Genomic DNA, 22,051 nt, shown 5'->3' with positions numbered 1-22,051 from the left:
GCTCACGGTGCGACACGCGGGCGCCCTTGATTTTTTGGGGGTACATTGATCCTTTTCTTTTTTGTGAGTGCGTGTGTCCGCTACAGACTACCGGGCTACGGTCTGCAACTCCATCGTCGTGCCTGGCAGGGCCCGCGTGTGCGCCGCGGGCTGACAGGGCCGGCGCGCATGCAAAATGGGTTCGCAGCACGCCCACACCCCGCGCAAACTCTCTCATCGGACGGACACAAACGAAGCCCAAACTCAAACCGGACGGACCACAGACGACTCTCGGGGAGCCTGGAACGAGTTCAACTCGGAGAGCCTCTCCTCTGGAAACCCTTCCTCCCCGCGGCCTTGCCCTGCTCTCAAACCTCTTTCAAGCCGACACGCCTCCTCCTTCCCTCCGAACCGACCCAAACCCAGCAACCCTACGCAGCGAGCAGCGGCAATGGGGGGCGCCGCCGACCTGGTGCTGAAGGCGGCGTGCGACGCCTGCGGCAAGGCGTCCGAGCTCTACAGCACCGCCTGCCGCCACGCCATCCTCTGCAACTCCTGCGCCGCCACCATGGCGCGCTCGCGCGCGCGCTGCAACGTCTGCGCCGCCCACATCACCAACGTCATCCGGGTACCCGCGACGGCCCTAGGTTTTCGATTCCGCGATCAATGCCATTGCCGCGGCCGCCGCCGCCGCGCTTGGCAGTTTTCGGCTCTGTTGTCCCTGACAGTTTTGTTTGTTCCAACGGCCACGCAGGAGTACAATGTTCGGGTGGATACCACCGCGGGAAAGGCCCTTTCCATAGCCCAATTCAACACCGGCGTGCCGCCCTTCTCGAAGATGAAGGGTGCGGGGAACAAGTGGTCTCTTCGTAAGGATGGCCTGACGCAAGGCCGCCAGCTTACTGCCGATATGCGGGTACTGGTTCCTCGTCACGGATGATCATCCTTGGTTTCCAGTATGATTTATCCTGATAATATGGTGTCACGATTTACAGCCTTTTTGGTGTGCTAATAATTCAAGATGCAACAACAAGGAAGCTGTGTTAATTCGTGCAGTGCGGCCTCTTGTGAACAAACCTCACCAATATCACTGTAGTTATTCATTTAGGCATACATGTGTGACCAACTGATCATACATGTGTAGCTAGCGTGCTATTGGATACCCTTATTGCACAAGGGGAGTTTGTTTTGTTCATCTGATGGCAAATGTACATGCTAGTACTCCATTATGCAGTAACTCATTCCTTTAATCCTGTTCGTAGCTTTGATGCGGATGATGGTTTTCCTGTAATTCTGTTGACCGTGTGGCACATATGTTAATTTGACAAAACAGGAGAAGTACTACAACAGAAAACCATGGATATTGGAAGATGATACAGGTGAACATCAGTACCAAAGTCAATCTTGTTCTTGGGGATTCCCCCTCCAATTCGTGAAAGATCTCCCCATAGGGTTCCACCCTACATCATCTTGGTATCATGAGCCATGATTTCTCACGAAATTGGAGCCCCCCTCTTTGTTTTCTAGCCTAATTTTGCTTGTTCTTGCCCAATTTCGAAAATCCCCACAAGAAGAGCCATACCAATTTTTTTTGTGATTTGAAGTTTTTGTGAGTTTTTGTTGATTTTGATCCGTGGATCTGATGTATAGCAAGTAGATCTACCCCCTCTTTCGTCCCCATACCCCAATTTTTCTTTCCCCCTTCGAATTTGACAAGAAAATCGTGAAATTTCCGCCTACCCCGTGCCCACGGGCTCCCAAGCCCGTGCCCACGGGCCCCCGTGAAGTCCTTGGAGACCCCGTGTCCTCGGTACGTGTACAGTGTGCACGGGACCCCGTGTCCATGGGCCCTGGACCCCGTGCGCACGGCCCCCCTACAGCAGCCGCCCGGACTTCACCGTTTTGGCCGTAACTTTCACATCTGAACTCCGATTTGGGTGTTCTTTCGCTCGTTGAAAAGCTAGCGACGTGCCCGAGGTGCTCATCTTGGTTTTACCACCATTTGACTCCATCAAATTTTTTCCATTTACCATCTTTTGCATCCACGAGCTACTACGACCTCGATATCGACCATGTAATTCCTTTCTATGGGACTCACGAACCCAAGGAGTACCTCGAGTGGGAGTGTTTGATGGACGACTACCTCAAGCTACATCGAGTCCCTTCCGAAAATCAAGTGATGTGCGCCACAAGAAACTTCCACGACTACGCCTCGACATGGTGGCTTCACACACCTTCTAAGAGCTACGAGATGAGTTGGTCCAAGACGAAGAAAGTGATGTGGCGAGAGTTTGTGCCTCCAACCTACACGGAACATCTTCAACGTCAATTGGAGAACACCATACAAGGATCCAAGTCCCTCGACGAGTACTTCAAGAACATGAAGGAAGCCTTGCGACATGCCGGCGTGGACGGCCCCATTTGGATGAAGTTCTACTTCATGATGGGATTGAACAACGACATCTCCAAGACTATCTTTCTCAAGAACGACAAGTCCCTTGACGACAACTACTTTGGTGCTCTCAAGGCGGAGCAAGAACTCAAGAAGGCCAAGTCTACTCGACCCCGAGCTCACTTCACAACAACCACGCTACAAGACGACGAGAGTTATGATGTGCCATCTTCGGCCTTCATTCATGACGAGAGTGATGATGTGCCATCTTCGGCCTTCATCCATGACGAGAGTGATGATGTGCCATCTTCGGCCTTCATCCACGGCGATGACTACGAGATGGTTGAGCATGGGAATCTCCCTTCGACCACGGTGACGTATGATGACTTGAGTAACTTTTGCCACCATATTGAGAGTGAGAGTGACTTCACCACTAGAACCATATATGATGAGCTGCCCCAATTCCCATGTGAGGAGAGCCACCACCACCACCACTTGAGTGATTTGAGTGCCTCCACCATATGCGACATTGAGTGCACCTACCTTGAGGGAGTGAGTGAGCCACCGCCAGATAGAGAGAGTGAGATAGTTGATGAGGCATATGAGGCCATTTCGGTTTCTAACAACTTAACCTCTACCTCTATTGTGTCTTCTCATTTGGTGCTAGGTCCCATATATGATGACGCGCCAATCCTCGACGACTTTGTCCTCCCTTTGGACATGACGATGGCCATGGTGGACTATGATGCACCCCCCCACATGGTTCCATCACGATGAAGATGAACACGATTTGGTCTTCCCCACCTCACCTACACCACTTGAGTGGAACGACAAAGGTAACATAGGTGAAGGTGATGCTATTGTCCCACTAGTGGACATTCTTGACATTGATTGCTTGCATGATGTTGATCCACCTATTCCCATGCTTCATGCTAGTGCGACTTCCTCATGTCATGACTTACAACTTTATGATGACTACGATGATGAGCATGTTGAATTGCCTAGTTGTGATGCCATGTTACATAGGATTTCTTGTGACAATTCTTTAGGTCACATCATGTTTGCTAATCCGCTTGACTTGTCATATGCTAGGCATGAGATCAACCATATGTCTTATTTGCAATCTCTTCATAGTGACTATGCATATGCCATTAAAATAAACCCAATTTGCACTTATGGCATAGATGACAAGCCCATGGTTATTGGCATTTGTTTCTCTTGTGATGATATTGATATGCTCCCTTTGCATCATTTATCTCATATGCCATGCCATGACCACCTAGCTTCGGATATGCATTGTTTTGGATGTTGTCTATTTTCTCCATATGTTGTTTCCGATATTGCTCATGAGGAGACCCCCATAGTTTCCTCATACATTTTATGAGATTTTGATCCATCCCATCCATTGCATGATCCCAATACTTGTGTGCACCATATGCTCCCCATGAATAAAAATGCTATTGTTGTGCCTCACACTTGCTATAAATTGCATCCTAATCATGTTGAACACAATAACTATCATTGCTTGACGGATGACATGTTCATATACCATGCCTCAAATTTCTTTGAGCATTTCTTATCTTGTGCTAACTCACACGTGCACATACACATCATGATGGATGATGTGTACATTTACCACACACACAATTTCTTTCGTTTGTGTCTCTTTTGTTTAGGTACCCATGAATACTTGTCAACCTCACAATCCCATGAGTTGACAAAACGAGCTCTAGAGAGCAATGATGACTTGGGATCACATGGATTGTCTTTCCCACAGCTCCCTTCGCGCAAAGACTTTTCACATCTCTTCTACATTGCCCTCACATGGTTATGGGTTATATATCACTTCTTCCTTTATGCCCATATTGCCATGTTCACTTTGCATGATATGCTCATTCCTATGCCTTTGTCATGCATTTGTGACCCATGCTTTGCATTACACATGATGATTGGTACTCGTACTTGTATGTGTATTTGCAAGCTTGGTGGAGATATTGCTTGTTATTACCATATTCCATCTATGACCCATTCCTATGATGATACTATGATCTTGCTTTGTGTTCGTGCTTGCGATATGTCATGTGCATTGCCTATATCCACTATTTGCTCACATGACATGATTGCCATGATTTACTCTAGTGTGTTGCATCTTCGCTCCACTAGTTTGCACGACTTGATTGATGTACTTGCTTATGCTGCATCACCAATGACTTATACTTGCTCATTTCATGCGGTTGATGACAACCACCTACATGCTTTGCACATGATTGTTATTGCTTCTTGTCACATATCTCCATATGTTGCATCTATCATGCTAGATGACTTGCCATGTATTGAGTGCAACAATGCTTATAGTCTTGCACATAAGATTGCCCCCATAGCACTCTCACATATGTTTGGAGATTTTGACATATTCCTTGTGAAGCATGCTTGTCTTACCTCTTTGCACCATATACCTAGTGCCTTGAATATCGCCATTGTTGCATCATATTATTCATGCACTTGTGCTTCTAATGGTTATGTGCAAGAGAAGAGAACCATCATGATGGATGATGTGTTTATCTACCATGCACATACGCTCTTTGTTTTGTTGTGTGCATGTGTAGGATACTTGGACTTCGTGTCGACTTCCACTTCATGCGAGTTGACCATTCGAGCTCTTGAGAGCGAGCCTCATACATTCGACCATGACTCGCTTCTACACCACATTTCCTACCACTTCGACATTGTGAAGAACGCACAAGGACATGCTTTCGAGGTGATATCCTTCTATCTCGTGAACACCCAAACCATGAGCATGCATATTGTGGATCATACTTCATGTGTTGCTTGCTCCATGACACCTTGCACACATGCTAGCGATCTTGCTTCGACCTATCATTACCACATTGCCATGCCACATGATATATATACCTTGTGTGTTGCATCTAGTTCTTCACATATGCCATGTCCCTTTGCTTATCACATGCTTGACTTGATTACCTCACACATGTTGAACAATTTCTCTTTTCATTATGTTGAGTGCCACGATATCTTCACTACACCCTATGCACGTTATGCTTGGATTGTCTTGCACTTGCCCCATGTGTTTAGACATTTCACTATATTTGGTGTCGTGAATGATTCTTATGCCTACCATAGACCGTTCATTGAGCACTTTATGCATGCTTGCTATAACCTTGAGGTAGATGCTTGTTCACTTATCACATATATTTGCATCTTAAACCCCCATTTGCATGCTTGTTCCCATGATGTACTTGATTGTGCTCAATTTATATGCTCAATTGCCATGACACACTTCTTTGTCAAACCATATGCTATCCTTGATGACAACACTTGTTGGGTGAATCACCTCTTGAATGCTTGGTTTTGCTCTTACGACAACCACATTCGTTTTTCCAAGTGCTTGTTATCTTTGCTCCTTTTGAAGGAATTACAAGACGGTGCAACATTGGAGAGTGCCCATTTGGAACTACAACATGACGAATGCTTGGTGATCGTCCACTTCTACACGACGCCATCATCTCTTTCCCATGGTGATTTGGATTTCGATCCGAGGTCGGATCTTTCCCAAGGGGGAGGGGATGATGCGGAGCATCCTATGGTCATAACCATGTCAAGAGTTCGTTTGGCAAGTGACACGTGTCACATCTACTTCACATACATAAAGGTGAATCATCTCCTTTACACGTGTTCACTTGACCCCTTTGAGGATGGTATACTACTTGACATTCCTTCCGTGTGCATTCATAGGTATTGTCGGAGCTTCAAACATAGCGAGGACGAGTTCATGCCGAAGAGAACATCTACACCATCCAAGAGGGAAGCCTGGAAGCGGAGAAGGAAGTGCCAAGAAGAAGGCAGCAGCTCCCAGGCTACCCCGTGCGCACGGGCCCCTCCGACCCCGTGCCCACGGGCCTCCCAGGCTGGCGGTCCTGAAGACCCCGTGTGCACGGGCGTGTACTGTGCCCACGGGACCCCCGTGTCCACGGGCCTCACGGACCCCGTGCGCACGGGCCCTTGCGTCCGGTCCCTGGATACCCCGTGCGCACGGGCTCCACTTACCCCGTGCACATGGGGCCCCCTGTGTGATGTTGCGTGTACCGTGCCCACGGGCCTCCGGACCCCGTGCGCACGGGCCCTTGCGTCCGGTCCCTGGATACCCCGTGCGCACGGGCTCCACTTACCCCGTGCACATGGGGCCCCCTGTGTGATGTTGCGGGCTTTGCCCTTGTTTTACCATTTTGCCCCCACTTATCCCTCTCTTTGCCTAGGACTATATATACTCCTTCATCTCCTCCATTTAGACTTAGCTAAGATTAGATCTAAACACTAGAGCTTAGCTCATGTACCTCCCCTTGTGGGATTCCACTCCATTGGAGTTCAAGGCCTCCATTGGAGAAGATCCCTAGTGGATGAAGACCCCCTTGAGGGAAGGATCTATCTAGATCATCAAGCCCTCATCTCCTTCGTAGGATTTGGGATTAACTCTACCATGTATCTTATGTCCCTTTGATTGTTCATGTACCTTGTGGATCTTGTGTGTTTGATTGTCTAGTGGATGTGTGATTTGACTTGTTCTTGAGTGTTCCTCTTGTTTTCCCTCTTTTGTTCATCTTGTTCTTGGGGATTCCCCCTCCAATTCATGAAAGATCTCCCCATAGGGTTCCACCCTACATCACTGAGCATCGTCTACGAGTCGACTCAAAGGTGAAACCTGTCAAAGTACATCTTCAATGGTCCGCCGTCCAGAAGAGAAAGGCCATTGGCGAGGAGGTGGCTCGGCTCCTGGCAGCAGAGTTTATCCGAGAAATTTACCACTCCGAGTGGCTCGCCAATGTCGTCATGGTCCCCAAGAAGGAGAAGTCACTTCACATGTGCATTGATTTCAAACATATAAATCGTGCCTGCCCGAGAGATCATTTTCCTCTTCCCCGCATCTACCAAATAGTCGACTCGACTGCGGGATGTGAGCGCTTGTCTTTTTTAGATGCTTATTCTGGTTACCATCAGATCCGTCTGTATGGACCCGACAAGATCAAAACAGCTTTCATCACTCCATTCGGGTGCTTCTGCTATGTCACCATGCCATTCGGCCTCAAGAATGCTGGAGCCACGTTCATGAGGATGATTCAGAAGTGTTTACTCACTCAAATCAGTCGGAACATGGAAGCATACATGGATGATATTGTGGTCAAATCACGGAAGGGTTCCGACCTATTGACTGACATCGCTGAAACATTTGCCAATCTCAGGAGGTATGATATCAAGCTTAATCCATCAAAGTGCACATTCAAAGTTCCTGGCGGAAAGTTACTCGGTTTTCTCGTTTGTGAACGAGGAATCGACGCCAACCCAGAAAAAGTTGGCACTATTCTCCGAATGAAACGCCCCGTGCATGTGCACGATGTCCAGAAGCTTACTGGATGCTTGGCCGCGTTAAGTCGATTCATCTCTCGCCTCGGTGAAAAGGCATTGCCTCTTTACCGACTGATGAAGAAGTCAGACAAGTTCGAGTGGACTCCAAAAGCCGATGCAGCGTTTGGAGAGCTAAAAGCTCTGCTCTCCACCCAGCCAGTGCTTGCTGCTCCAATCAGCAAAGAGCCTTTGTTGCTTTACATTGCAGCCATAGGACAAGTCGTCAATACAGTACTTACGGTCGAGCGGGAAGAAGAAGGGAAAGCCTTCAAAGTTTAGCGCCCAGTCTATTATCTTTCCGAAGTGTTGACCCCATCGAAGCAAAGATAACCTCGTTATCAGAAGCTTGTATATGGGATTTACATGACCACGAAGAAGGTTGCTCATTATTTCTCTGATCATTGCATTACAGTCGTCAGCGACGCCCCATTGTCAGAGATTTTGCACAACAGAGATGCAACTGGTCGAGTGGCAAAATGGGCGATTGAACTCCTTCCCCTTGATATCAAGTTTGAGGCAAAGAAAGCCATCAAGTCCCAAGCTGTAGCAGATTTCATCGCCGAGTGGATTGAACAACAGTTACCGACTCAAGTTCACTCGGAGCACTGGACCATGTTCTTTGACGGTTCTAAGATGTTGAATGGTTCCGGTGCTGGGGTGGTGTTGGTTTCCCCCCGAGGAGATAAGCTCAGATATGTGCTCCAGATCCACTTTGATTCCTCCAACAATGAAGCAGAATACGAAGCACTTTTGTATGGGTTGCGCATGGCCATTTCACTCGGCGTCTGTCGCCTTATGGTTTACGGCGACTCAGATTTGGTGGTCAATCAGGTGATGAAGGAGTGGGACGTCAGAAGCCCAGCCATGACTGGTTACTGCAATGCAGTAAGAAAGCTTGAGAAGAAATTTGAAGGGTTAGAGCTCCATCATATACCCCGACTGAAGAATCAAGCGGCTGATGATTTGGCAAAAATAGGTTCCAAGAGAGAAGCCATTCCCAGTAATGTGTTTTTGGAACATATCCATACTCCATCAGTTCAGGATGATCCTTTTACCGAAGAAGCTCCGCAGCCAAGAAGTTTCACAGATCCGATTGAAGTTGAAGTTCCAGCGGTGGTCGACCTGATCATGGAAGCGTTGGTCATCACTCCCGACTGGACAGAGCCGTACGTCGCGTATATCTTAAGGAAAGAGCTCCCAGAGAATGAAGAAGAGGCTCGACAGATCGTCCGCCGATCCAAAGCCTCTACCATGATAAAGGGACAGTTGCATAGAGAAAGTGCGACTGGAGTCGATCAGAAATGTATAACGCTAGAAGAAGGTCGGATAATCCTTGACGATATCCACTAGGGGACCTGTGGCCATCATGCGTCCTCTCGGACCATTGTGGCTAAAGCATACCGAGCGGGATTTTACTAGCCAAGAGCAAATGAAATGGCAAAGGAGATAGTCGACAAGTGTGAAGGATGTCAATTTTACTCCAATATGTCACACAAGCCCGCCTCAGCCTTGAAGACCATTCCACTCATCTGGCCTTTCATTATATGGGGATTGGATATGGTTGGACCACTGAGAACAGGCAGAAGCGGCTTCACCCATGTGCTGGTGGCACTCGACAAGTTCACTAAGTGGATTGAAGCTAAACCCATCAAGAATCTTGATGCCGGCACTGCTGTCAGCTTCATCAGGGAATTGATATTCAGATATAGAGTTCCACATAGCATCATCATTGATAATGGGTCAAACTTCAATTCTGAGGAATTTAGAGCCTTTTGCACATCTCAGGGCACACGAGTCGACTATGCTTCAGTCGCTCACTCCCAGTTGAATGGACAGGCAGAACGAGCAAATGGTTTAATTCTCAAAGGGCTGAAACCCCGACTGATGCGTGATCTCAAGCACGCGGCTATTGCATCGATCGACGAACTTCCGTCAGTACTTTGGGGATTAAGGACCACACCTAATCGGTCGACTGGGAGAACTCCGTTCTTCTTGGTCTACGGAGCTGAAGCAGTCTTGCCGAGTGACCTGCTTCACAACGCACCCCGAGTCGAACTCGACACTGAAGATGAAGCAGAGCAAGCCCGACAGGACGCAGTCGATCTTCTAGAAGAAGAAAGAGAGATGGCCATGATCCGATCGACCATTTATCAGCAGGACTTACGTCGCTTCCATGCCAAAAACGTGAAGAGTCGAGCCTTCCAAGAGGGAGATTTGGTTCTCCGAGTGGATCAGCAGAAGCCACACAAGCTTGCTCCTACTTGGGAAGGTCCCTTCATCGTCACCAAAGTTCTCCACAATGGGGCGTACCGTCTTTACAATGTCGATCACCAGATTGACGAGCCCCGAGCTTGGAACGCGGAGCTGCTCCGCCCCTTTTATACTTAAGTATTCACTCGGATGAGATGTAATAAAAGTACTTCTGTAGTTTATTTATCAAAGACAATTTTCCCAGTGATTGTTGTTACTTTTGTTTACATGAGCAGTCCCCCAGTGGGTGGCTTAGCTGCGAATCCGTTTCGCCTAAGTTTGTAAAAAAAAATCATTGCCGAGTGGTGAGCCAGTCTCCCACTCGGGGGCTTAGCTGCGAATCTGTTTTGCCTAAGTACTTTCAAATCCTACCGAGTGGTGAGCCAGCCTCCCACTCGGGGGCTTAGCTGCAGTCCAAGTACTCGCCTAAGTTTAACAAAATCCTGCCGAGTGGTGAGCCAGCCTCCCACTCGGGGGCTTAGCTGCAGTCCAAGTACTCGCCTAAGTTTAACAAAATCCTGCCGAGTGGTGAGCCAGCCTCCTACTCGGGGGCTTAGCTGCAGTCCAAGGACTCGCCTAAGTTTAACAAAATCCTGCCGAGTGGTGAGCCAGCCTCCCACTCGGGGGCTTAGCTGCAGTCCAAGTACTCGCCTAAGTTTAACAAAATCCTGCCGAGCGGTGAGCCAGCCCCCCACTCGTGGGCTTAGCTACAGCCCAGTGCTCGTGTAAGTACAAATACAATGTGCGGTCCGCAAGGAGGACGAGGTGCAGGTCGACTGCTACCTTCTCCTTCCGAGCTACGCCACAAATACAATGTGCGCTCCGCAAGGAGAACGAGGTGCAGGTCGACTGCCGCCTTCTCCTTCGGAGGTACATAACAAAAATCCTACCGAGTGGAGAGCAAACCTCCCACTCGGGGGCTTAGCTGCAGCTCAGTGCTCGCCTATGTTTTTGAAAATCCTACCGAGTGGAGAGCAAACCTCCCACTCGGGGGCTTAGCTGCAGCCTAGTGCTCGCCTAAGTTTTTGAAGATCCTACCAAGTGGAGAGCAAACCTCCCACTCGGGGGCTTAGCTGCAGCCCACTGCTCGCCTAAGTTTTTGAAAATCCTACCGAGTGGAGAGCAAACCTCCCACTCGAGGGTTTAGCTGCAGCCCATTGCTAGCCTAAGTTTATGAAAATCCTACCGAGTGGATAGCAAACCTCTCACTCGGGGGCTTAGCTGCAGCCCAGTGCTAGCCTAAGTATGAGATTCATTCCGCTCCGCAAGGATGTCGAGGTGCAAGTCGACTGCTACCTTCCCCTTCAGAGCTCCGCCACAAATACAATGTGCACTCCATCCCGATCCACAAGGACACAAGTCGACTGCAATCTATGCTTCATTCCTACCTGCAAGAGTGCATCACAACCACTAGCATATATTCCGAGCGAAGAACAATGTTCGTTTGAAGACAAATGCAAACATATTCAACGGCAAACCCAAGTTCAGATAACATCCTACGGATCTAGAAGTGCTCAGGCACCAAGCTTGTTAAAGTTTACCGGTTACAAAAATCACTCGGCATTCTGAGGCAAATTTAAGGCATCAAGCATAGAAGTTTTTTACTCCTCCTGCGGAGGACTGGAAGGCGTGACAAACTCGTCCAGGTCGATTCCATCTGCAATCCGAGTGGCAGCAGCAATGAAGGTCTCCATGAAAGATCAGAAGTCATGCTTCTTGGTATTGGCCACCTTGAGAGACGCCAACTTGTCCTCTCGCGCGTCCTTGCAGTGAACACGGACCAGAGATAGAGCAACATCAGCACCACACCTGGAAGAAGACTTCTTCCATTCTTGCACTCGACTTGGAACGTCATTCAGTCAAGTCATTAGAGTCTCGAGGTCATTCTGAAGTGTTTCCCCCGGCTAGAGTGTTGTGTCGATGCGCGACATTGCAACCTTCAGTCTAGCAAGATAGTCGACCACAGCAGCAACACGAGACTCCAGTCGGAGCACGTTCATGGCGGCTTCATCCTTCACAGGAGAGTTGATGGGATCCAGGCTTGTCTCCACTCGACCAGTCTCTTCCTCAAAGTTTTGGCAGAACTCTGTAGACAGAACCCAAAGATAAGCCAACAGTTTTGTGGTAAGTCCATAATTACAAGCCAGTCGGATACAAGGGATTACCTTCAAGCATGAGGGATAACTTCTTGGCGAGCCATCCCAGATAAACCTCTAGATCATTCTTCTTTCCCGCCAGTTCGCTAGCCTTGTCGCTCAGGGTTGTCTTGTCATTCTTCAGTCGACTGACCTCCTTGTTAGCCGCGTCGAGAGCAGCTTTCAGATTGGTATTCTCCTCTTCAAGTTTGCTAATTAAAGCCAGCTTTTCTTCTGCGAGTTTCGTCTTGTCCAAAGCCACTTTCTGCGCTTCGGCAAGGTCAAGGTCCTTCTTCTTCAGAGCATCCTTCAGTTTTTCTGCAAAATGACAGTGAGATCAGACTCAGGAATGGACAAGAACTAAGGGCAGTCGTCAAGGTTCTCACCAAACATACCTTTTGCCTCCTCCTTCACCTTCGTGAAGTTCTCCTGGACAAGCTTGAGATCAAGTTCGAGCTGGATATGCTTGTTCTCCAACTCAGTATAACGAGCCACAAGCTCGCAAGATTTCTGTGAAAGATCAATCGGCAGACATCAAAGATAGGTCACTTCCGAGTGACTAAGAGAAAAATCGTAGTATTTCTAAGACTACATCCGAATCAAAATATTCAACTGTAGTCTCGGGGACTACACCCAGTGGGTGCACTCAGCGTGCCCCCACTGGTTCTATCGGCTCGGGTCGACCAGTCGACCAAAAGAGACAAAAAGGCTAACTGTCAGCAGTTAACCACAGTTTCAAAAAAAATGTTCTTCAGACCATAGTCGATTGCCAGCAGTCGACCACGGTCTCGGGGACTACACCCAATGGGTGCACTTAGCGTTCCCCCACTGGTTCCATGATTCCATTCGACCAGATCGAGTGGAGAAAGTAAAGAGAAAAGCTTCAAGGTATAAAGACTATAGTCGACTGCCAGCAGTCCACCATAGTCTCGGGGACTACACCCAGTGGGTGCACTCAGCGTGCCACCCCTCCCAATCCAGATATTCAATCGACACACCCAGTGGGTGTACAAATACTAAGATCTTCAGAAAGAAAAGTTTTCAGGTACGATATCCTAACAGAACAGGCGGTGATCAACTAACCTGGACATTGCTCTGAAGGGCTGAACTTGCATCATAAGCCGCTTGGCTGGCATCTCGAATCGCCTTCACCTGCTCCATCATGACCCCCGCCTGGCGTATAGCTTCTTTAGAAATGCCTTCTTGGTCCTCCGGGACGTGGTGGGTGGAGAAAAGGGAAGGCGGATCAGCACTGGACGACGAAGGACGAGCACTCGTCAGTGGCACAGCAAAGGATACGGTAGCCCGAGTGACGTTGCCCCCTTCTGGAACCAGCGTCTCAGGTGCTGATACAACCTGAGCAGTCTTGCCAGCTGATGTCTTCCTGTTCCTCCTCTGCCTCAGTGGCTCCTCATCGTCATCATCAGGGACATCAATGATGATATTAGGTGGAGCTACAGAAAAGATTCAAAGTTAAAAATGAAGATCCCTTCGACCGAAAGCGAAACTACAGAGATCATACCAAGGTTGGAAGTGACAGCATCCTCCATTTCTTGATCTTCATGTATTATTGAGGTCTCAGAAGTAGCAGCGCTGCGATTTCAGAAATCAGTCAGTCAGCGAACGAGTCGACCAAGAGTGTAAAACACAAGTTAGGCCATTACCCGGAAATAGTGGGAATCACCATCCTCATCTTCGGCAGGGCCTTCGTCGGTTTTGATGACACCGCTCGGGGTTGCTTCGGTGCTTTCTCAGTCAGCGCCGAAGAGGTCGTCCGAGGACGTTTGGTCGATTGACCAACAGGCACGGCCGCCTTGCCGCGCTCGACTGCAGGGTCATGGACGAGCTTGGATCGCCTTTCAGTACGGGGAGGTTCGACTTCCTCCTCCTCTTCCTCCTCCTCTTCCTCATCAGAGCCAGCATCTTCTTCACCCTCCTCGCCATCCGATTCCCACTCCTCCTGACTTTCACCCCCACTCCCTTCCTCTTCTTCGGTCTGTTCTTGCGCCCCGTTGGGCATCGAATACATATCGGTAGTGATCTGGAAGACAACAAACAAGACAAAAGTCAGTCGACCGAATTGTAGCAAAACAGAATGAAGGAAACAGGATCACACTCGGAGATACGTGGTCAGACCTTGTCTAGTTCGTATGACTGGTCGAGTGGCGGGATCCTCCTAGCTCCACGGGGGTTATCTTTGTTCCCTGTGATGGCAGTCATCCACCTCTCCAGTGTGTCATCGTCGACCTCCTCCGGGTGGACCCGAGTGGTGTCTTCGGTACCAGAGTACATCCACATCGGGTGGCCTCGATATTGAAGTGGCTGAATGCACCGTCGAAGGAAAACCTCCAGAAGATCCATGCCAGTCACCCCGTCGCGGATGAGCTGGACTACACGCTCTACCAACACCTTAACCTGAGCCTTCTCCTCCGGGACCACCTTCAAAGAGGACGGTTTGTTCACTCGGTCCATGGAGAAAGGAGGGAGTCCAGTCGACTGCCCTGGCGTCGGCTGGTCTTGGCAGTAGAACCAGGTCGACTGCCACCCTCGGACTGACTCAGGAAGGATCATGGCTGGAAAGGAACTTTTTCTCCTCATCTGAACCCCAAGGCCCCCACACATCTGAATTACTTGGGTTTTCTCGTCACTCGGACTAGCCTTTTTCACCGTCTGAGAGCGACAGGTGAAAATGTGTTTAAAAAGGCCCCAATGTGGTCGACAACCCAAGAAGTTCTCACACAAGGACACGAAAGCAGCGAGATAGACGATAGAGTTGGGTGTGAAGTGGTGGAGTTGTGCCCCAAAGAAGTTCAGAAATCCCCAAAAGAAAGGATTCGGCGGTAGAGAAAACCCGCGGTCAACGTGGGTGGCTAAGAGGACGCACTCACCCTCCTGAGGCTGCGGCTGCCACTCCTTCCCCGGAAGCCTCGCTGATCCATGAGGGATCAGTCCTTCGTTGGCCAGGTCGTCGAGGTCCTTCTGGCTGATGGTCGGGCGGATCCAGTCTCCCTGGATCCAGCCTTGCGGCAGACCGGCCCGCGACGAAGATCCACCCCGACTGGTCGCCCTCCCCTCCGCCTTCGCCATCGCCTTCTTCGCCCACTCCAAAGCCGTCGTCTTCTCCTTCACCATCGTCATTGGCGAAGCAGACACAGAGCAACAGCACTGGGACGGTGGCAAACACAGCAGGTGAATCTGAGGAAGAGGGAGGGGAAAATGAGGGCGCACTGTTCGAAAAAACCCCGTCCGGCGCCTTATATGAAGTCTCTTCCGAGTGGCTGACTGGTAGGCCCGGACGATCCTGTCAAATCCCGCAACAGTCGCGCGCGCGATACGTGGCGAAAAAGGTGGTGCGAGGATCGAGGCGTCCCTGCCTTATCCCATCCGAGTACCACGGCCTCCTCCGCTTCACGCGCTTCCCGAAATTCGGATCCCGCTAAATCCGCGAACAGCAAAGCAACTTGTCAGACCGCAGATTTCTTCCGATCCATCGCTCGGAAATCTCCAAGCTCATAAAGGTCACTCGACAGATACAAACAATGGATCAAGGCGACTGAAAAAGAAGTTCATGCCACCACTAAAAGTCATTGATCTAGAACGAGACACACCCATAGCACGAAAAATAGGTCGGAAGAATTCTCAACTCCTTCCTCACTCAAACCTCGATCCATTTGGGGGCTAATGATGAAGCCATGTACCTAGGGTAGGGTCATGGACCTATCCAAGATACCCTCCCCAAGGACATCTCTAGAAGAAACTGCCTTTCAGTCGACCTGGAAGGATTCCACTCGACGGACTCGAAGACACTCGACCATGAAGCCTCACTCGACCACCAGGAGATCAAGAGTCACTCTGCACCCAAACGGTCTGTTATTAAGTAGTCTTTATGGTCATGATAGCACTTTATGTAGGGCGTTACCAGTAACGCCAGGCCTTAATGTAATTTAAACCCCGCCTAACTGAGGGCCGGAGGGGTCTGGCAGACTCTATATAAGCCACCCCCTCCTCAGTGTAAAGGGTTCGCACCCCTGTAACTCATACGCATATAATCCAGTCGGCCGCCTCCGGGCTCCGAGACGTAGGGCTGTTACTTCCTCCGAGAAGGGCCTGAACTCGTAAATCCCTTGCATATACAACTACTCCATAGCTAGGATCTTGCCTCTCCATACCTACCCCCTATTCTACTGTCAGGCTTAGAACCACGACATGTCATATATTACTCAAATATGCCCAAACTTTTCCTTGGCCAGTTCAAAAGTATTTCTCCAATATTACTTCTTCACTTTTGTCCAAAGTGGCACTTTGTGAAGGAAGTGACATTTATCTTATCTTGTTTGCTCCCAAACTTTTTGGGAATTCTTCCCTCTCCAAATAATTGCCACATGCCAAAATTCAACTTCATTTTCCTAGTGAATCTTCCTCGGTGATTTTTCAAAGTTTCTGTCCAAATAGAAGCTTTGTGAAGGAAGTACTAGCTAGGGTTATCCAAATGAGTTGAAATTTTTCACACTCCTTCATGTGCTCATATAATCTCACTCCTCCAATTATCAGCTCCATCCAATCACCTCTGTGAGCATAGCTTCAAATCTTTGATTATGTTAATGTTTTCAGGTTGTGAAGCAAGTATAATTTATGTTGCTTCATTAATTCTGAAAAATTACCAGATCATGCTCATACCCAAAAAACATCTCTCCAACAAATTTGGGATTATTTCATTAAGCCATTTTATCACCAATATTATTGCAAGTTTCTGGACAAAAAGGATGTATGTGAAGCAAGTACCATTTTGGCATGTCCATTTGGTATGAGATTGTTATAGCATCTTCTTATGTCCAAATCATGATGCCTCACCAAATTTCAGCTCTAGTGACTACTTTATATGAGTGCATCATCTAGATCATGTTTCTGGACCAATTTTGCAATTACAAAGCAACCATGTTGTTCTGTGGTCCATTTTACTCCAAAACCCCCAGGATCATAGTTCTTCTTAACCTAAACACCCCAGACATCATATTTGGCCTCTAGACCCTCTCTGTTGAGCATAGCATTGCAGCCAAGTTTGCTACAACAAACTTTCATCGATGCCTCGCTTCGCTACAAGCCTCTTCTCTCGCTATTTCACTTTCCACAGCCCCAATGATGCAGAGACAACACCCCGGATAAGGTTTGCCGGCCCATTGCGTCCTCTGCGTGCCATGTCGCGTGGTGACTGCATTGGATTCTGCCTATGCACGCGCTCCACTCATTGTGGTCGCGTCTGAAACATCATTTTGCTTCCAGCCCCTCTCTCCGGCGATCCTCGTGCACCCTTTGGTGCCGACCACCCTCCCCCTTCTTCCACATCACTCCTCTGTACCCCTTCCCCTGCTAGCTGCTCGCCGGACCAAGCCAAAGTGACGTCCACGAGCATACTATGGCCGACCGCCTCTGTTGCCGCCCCGTCCTCTTCCTCCCCGTGCCCCTAGCCAGGCTCTCCCATGTGAACCTCCCCTTTTATGCTCCCATCACTTATCGCCGAGCTCGCGAGGGTGCCCACGCGTCCACGGCTCCGGCCACGCGTCCACATCGACGTCCAGCTCGGCATTCCCGTCCATGTCTTTTTAAGGCCACCCCGAGCGCGTCTCTCCTCATCATCCACTCCCTCTTGTTCCTAGTAGCACTCCCATCCACTTAAGCAAGCTCAAGGATGCCTCGAGCCGTCCAATGGCCGCCGCCTCGGCCATCTCAAATTTGTTCGACGTCGAGGCCCTCCCTCACTTCCATCACCACCAGAGGCCTGCACATCCACCCTAGAGCCACCCTAGCACTTCCAGTCCGCCTCTGGTAGCCTCTTGCCGCGAGTTCTTCGGCGGCCTAAGCTCCTGTATGATGCAGCTAACATTCTCCCCCATGACTCGGTGTTCCCCGGCAGCCGCATCGTGCCTAGATGGAGGCGGCGCTCCTTCCCTATTCCAACGGTAGTCCGGGCGCCACGAATGACGTCCCATGGCGCCAGTGACTGTCGCTAGAGCCCGCTCCTCCCTCTGTTGAGCGCGGGCAAGAGCGAGGTAGAAGACGGCGTCGCCCCGCCAGCTGATCAGTGGACCTCGCGGCCGCACATATCGGCATCAAGGCGTTGACCCCGCCGCCGCCACGTCATTTAAGTGGACACGTATCTATGTAAATGTGTTTTCCAGGTTTGAAAGCGTACTTTAGTGTTTCTTTAGACCAAATACGTTTTCATTGCTCTAAAGGCATATTCTATGAAAGGCGCTTTCTCATTTCCAGTTGCCGGCCGAACCCTCTATATTGCAAACGTTCATCGGTTAAGTGCACAAAAGCACATATTCTGTTAATTTTTCTGCCTAATGAATGGACGACCACAACTTTTTGCTCACAACTCCGATGGAGGTGATTCCAAAGCCTATTTTTTTGTATCATCGAGCCCATTCTGATGGAATCATTTTCACCATGTGACAACATTCTTAAAATGACCATTATGCCCTTGCACTTAATCAACCCCCTCCGAGAGAGAACTGTTTCCATGATTCTTCCCGCGAGCTTCTCGCACTTCTTCCCGGTGATTCCACCCCTATTAGGCAAGCCACACCCTCCATTTGCATGATTGCAATGCAGTGCCATGGTTTAAATTATTGAAACTTATTTAAAATATTGCATTAGCTATGTATGATTTGTTCATGGCATTTCTTGGAGTTGTGTTGATCTTGCTACTACCATGATATTGTTTGGATTTCTAGGACTGATATTTTTGCAGATGATGAGGGTGACATGTTGCCATTGGATTATTAGTGGCTTATATTAATTTCATCATGCTGGTATCTGATATTATGCTTTGGAGTATTATTTGTGGATATGATGTTATCATGTGGATCTTAGGTTAATATCTTGTCCTTGCTATTGGATTAGTAGTATCATGGTACTTGGATTCATCTTGATCTTAGTATTATGCTACCCTTGGAGTAATAGTTTATGGCTATATTATTCTCCGGATTATTTGTTGGATATTGCTATGACTTGGATTACAGGCGGATATATGATATTGGAGTATCGGTTATCACAGATATATTTTGGGGATAAATTCTGTCATTTCATTGGTCAGGTCCACCGAACCGGGCTTTTCCGGTGTAACCACATTTTCCTTTATGGGAAGACCCTAATGTGGTCAATTGTTATGCCTCTCGCCGGTGCCTCCAACTAGGGAAGGTTATACGTGTGCGCTACCCTGATCAGGTAGGCCGATATAAGCCGTGTGTGCTCGAGTTGTATGGATCCATTGTCCCCGTTTGGGACCGTTTACGTTTTGCCATGACGGTGGCCGTTGGGTGTTATGAGGTGACATCGGGGCCACCCATGACTTAGCCCAAAGGGGAGTTGGTCGGAGTGGCCGGGAGAGTGTCATGGCAGTAGATCTGTTTGGTCGAAATGTCGTTGGTCCACCCGAATGGGAGTACGAGGCCATGGGTTCCATGGTGTGGGTACAGTTTGCTAACCTGTATAGAGTGTGTGTTTAATCTACAGATAGCCGCGTCATCGATCATGGGCACAAGTTCATACTAGGTCACACCGTTCGATCAACACTCACATGACGGAATGACTTTTAAATGACTTATATATGTTGATATTGTGAGCAGCAACAGTTTGGCAGGATGTCGATCATGTTGTTGGGATGATCTTGAGGATGATCATTCAGCTTGTGATGTGGTCAAGTGGTGATCACGTGGATGTATTGATCACGAGGTGATCGAGATGATATATTGCTTGGCAGGATAGCCAAGAGTGAGATGGTTCTTGAGATCTGAGATGATGGTTCATCAGTATTCTAGTAGTTTTATATCATGCTCAGTTATTTGTTTAACCTCATAGTAGTTGTTAATTAATTAACCTGCTAATGTTGTGCTATTGTCTTGCCTTGATGCTTTTGGTTGTTGTGAGCTTGCAAGTACATTCAATGTACTGACCTGGTGTGTTATGCCAGATTACAGGTGATGCTGTGATTGATTGATTGCTTGTCAAGGTTACCGATCGTGCGAGCTAGATCGTGTCCCAAACAGATCCCTACGGAGTGGAGTTCACCACCTTCGTCGTTTTTCCGCTGCTAGAAGTTTTTCGCTCCTACGAGTAATTCCGCTGCTAGCATAGAGCTTTCTTAGCAGGCGTAGTGTTGCCGTGCTGATGTGATCTTTTGTAACATCGAACCTTTGTATCCCTTATTCTTTGTAATAATAGAGTTGATTTGTTCTATGCTGAGCAGTGTCATATTCCAGAAGACTTACCTCGATCTCTAGGCTGGAATACGGGGCGTTCCGGTTTCTTTGAGCCTGGGTGCAACAAATTTCAAGCAAAACTTCGTAAAGATAATCTAGTGCACTCAACTCACTAGCAATTGGTTCAACGTAATTGGATCTTTTGAAAAGATTAGCAAGTGGATGAGGATCCATATCAATAGATTGTTTTTCAAGCGAAGATACAAAGCAAATAGAAGGCACATGGCACACAATCAACGATAGCAAACGAATAAAAAGGCAAACGAAAAAGAAGGCAAATATTTTTGTGTTTTTCTGAAAACGTCTTAGAAGTGGGGGAGATGAAAACAAGAGGTAAATGGCAAATAAAGTAATTGCAAGGAGATGAGATTTGTGATTGGGTACTTGGTAGATGTTGATGAAGTCTCCCCGGCAATGGCGCCAGAAATTCTTCCTGGTTGCTTGTATCTGAGTTGGTAATTCCCCAAAGAGGAGAGAATGATGCAGCACATCAATGGTAAGTATTTCCCTTAGTTATGAAACCAAGGTTATCAATCCAGAAGGAGAACCAAGAAACACAATGTAAACAGCACCTGCACACAAATAAAAAATACTTGCAACCCAATTGTCGGGGAAACTGATTCACGAACACCTATGGGACTGGCGGACCGAGCCCCTTTCGGTTTGGCGGGGGGCGGAGATCACGCGAAGAGCAGATCGAGGTGAAGCACACGAGCAGTTTACCCAGCTTCGGAGCTCTCCGGAGAGATAATACTCCTACTGCTGCATGTATGTGTATATTGAGTTCTTGCTCGGGAGCGATGAGAGCTACCAGACCGAGCGTGAGAGTGTTTCTGGCGTTCGAATGAGCCGAACCCCCTCTACGTTGCGCATGGGCCTCCTTTTATATGCTCAAGGGGTCACCGACAGGTGGCAACGTAGACAAAGGGCAAAAATGGAAAAAGAGATGCGGTAGGTACAACTACCTATACTGTAGATACAGTGTATCATACCTAACTCTGACGGCAGGGGACAAAGGCACTAAATGCCCATCTGTGTCGCCCAAACAGTGCCAACAGAGACTGTCAGGGGCGCCACCGCTCGCCACGAAGGCTATCTTGTCAGCGCTGCTTGCCACCGTGCACCGCTGGCTGCACAGCCTCTCGCCACGCGCGCCTGGAAAGGCCCCCAAGGCGACACGTTGGCGGATGTGCTGGAGCGCGAGTGTGGAGTGGCCGCTTGCCGCGGCAAGTGCCTTGCCACGGTCGTTGTCTTGTCGGGCCCAGGAGCTTGTCGCTCACCGAGCCTTGCCGGGACGCGTCGCGCATCGTGGTAAGCTTTCTTGAGATGCCTTGGTTGGCCTTCCCGGCAAGCTCCTCTTGTCGGGGCCTTGTCTTCTTGGCTCGAATACTTTGTTCTTGAATGGCTTCCCGGCAAGCTCCTCTTGCCGGGGTCTTGTCTCCTAAGGAGTCACGGAGGATCTTGGCGGTCGCCTGGCAAGCCTTGCTGCGGGGTGCTACGACTGCCCGTGCACAAGTTCGGGATACTAGGGTACCCCTACTCTAGTACACCGACAGCCCCCGGGCCTGGGCCACACACGGTGCCGAGCGCTGTTGGGCCAGGCCCAAAACAGG

At 49.0% G+C, this 22,051-nt stretch overlaps 1 protein-coding gene across 1 annotated transcript; it reads left to right on the top strand.

Moving 5' to 3' along the window:
• The first annotated feature begins 430 nt into the window (after positions 1-430).
• Positions 431-20,176, top strand: LOC119320955 (transcription initiation factor IIF subunit alpha-like). Its single transcript, XM_037594849.1, has 5 exons — positions 431-607; positions 734-895; positions 1,313-1,376; positions 19,806-19,897; positions 20,150-20,176. The coding sequence occupies exons 1-5, from the start codon at positions 431-433 to the stop codon at positions 20,174-20,176; spliced, it is 522 nt and encodes a 173-aa protein (XP_037450746.1).
• The last annotated feature ends 1,875 nt before the right edge of the window (positions 20,177-22,051 follow it).

This window comes from Triticum dicoccoides, chromosome 6B (genome assembly GCF_002162155.2).
Source record: "Triticum dicoccoides isolate Atlit2015 ecotype Zavitan chromosome 6B, WEW_v2.0, whole genome shotgun sequence".
Classification (NCBI taxonomy): Eukaryota; Viridiplantae; Streptophyta; class Magnoliopsida; order Poales; family Poaceae; genus Triticum; species Triticum dicoccoides.
The sequence above is the reverse complement of the archived record's forward strand: the minus strand, read 5'-3'. Positions and strand labels throughout refer to the sequence as shown.

Bases quoted from the DNA above. Each gene is read 5' to 3' on its own strand.
- LOC119320955 (XM_037594849.1), top strand. From the start codon at position 431: ATGGGGGGCGCCGCCGACCTGGTGCTGAAGGCGGCGTGCGACGCCTGC. The intron at 608-733 runs GTACCCGCGACG...ACGGCCACGCAG, and splicing joins ACATCACCAACGTCATCCGG to GAGTACAATGTTCGGGTGGA. The intron at 896-1,312 runs GTACTGGTTCCT...TTGACAAAACAG, and splicing joins AGCTTACTGCCGATATGCGG to GAGAAGTACTACAACAGAAA.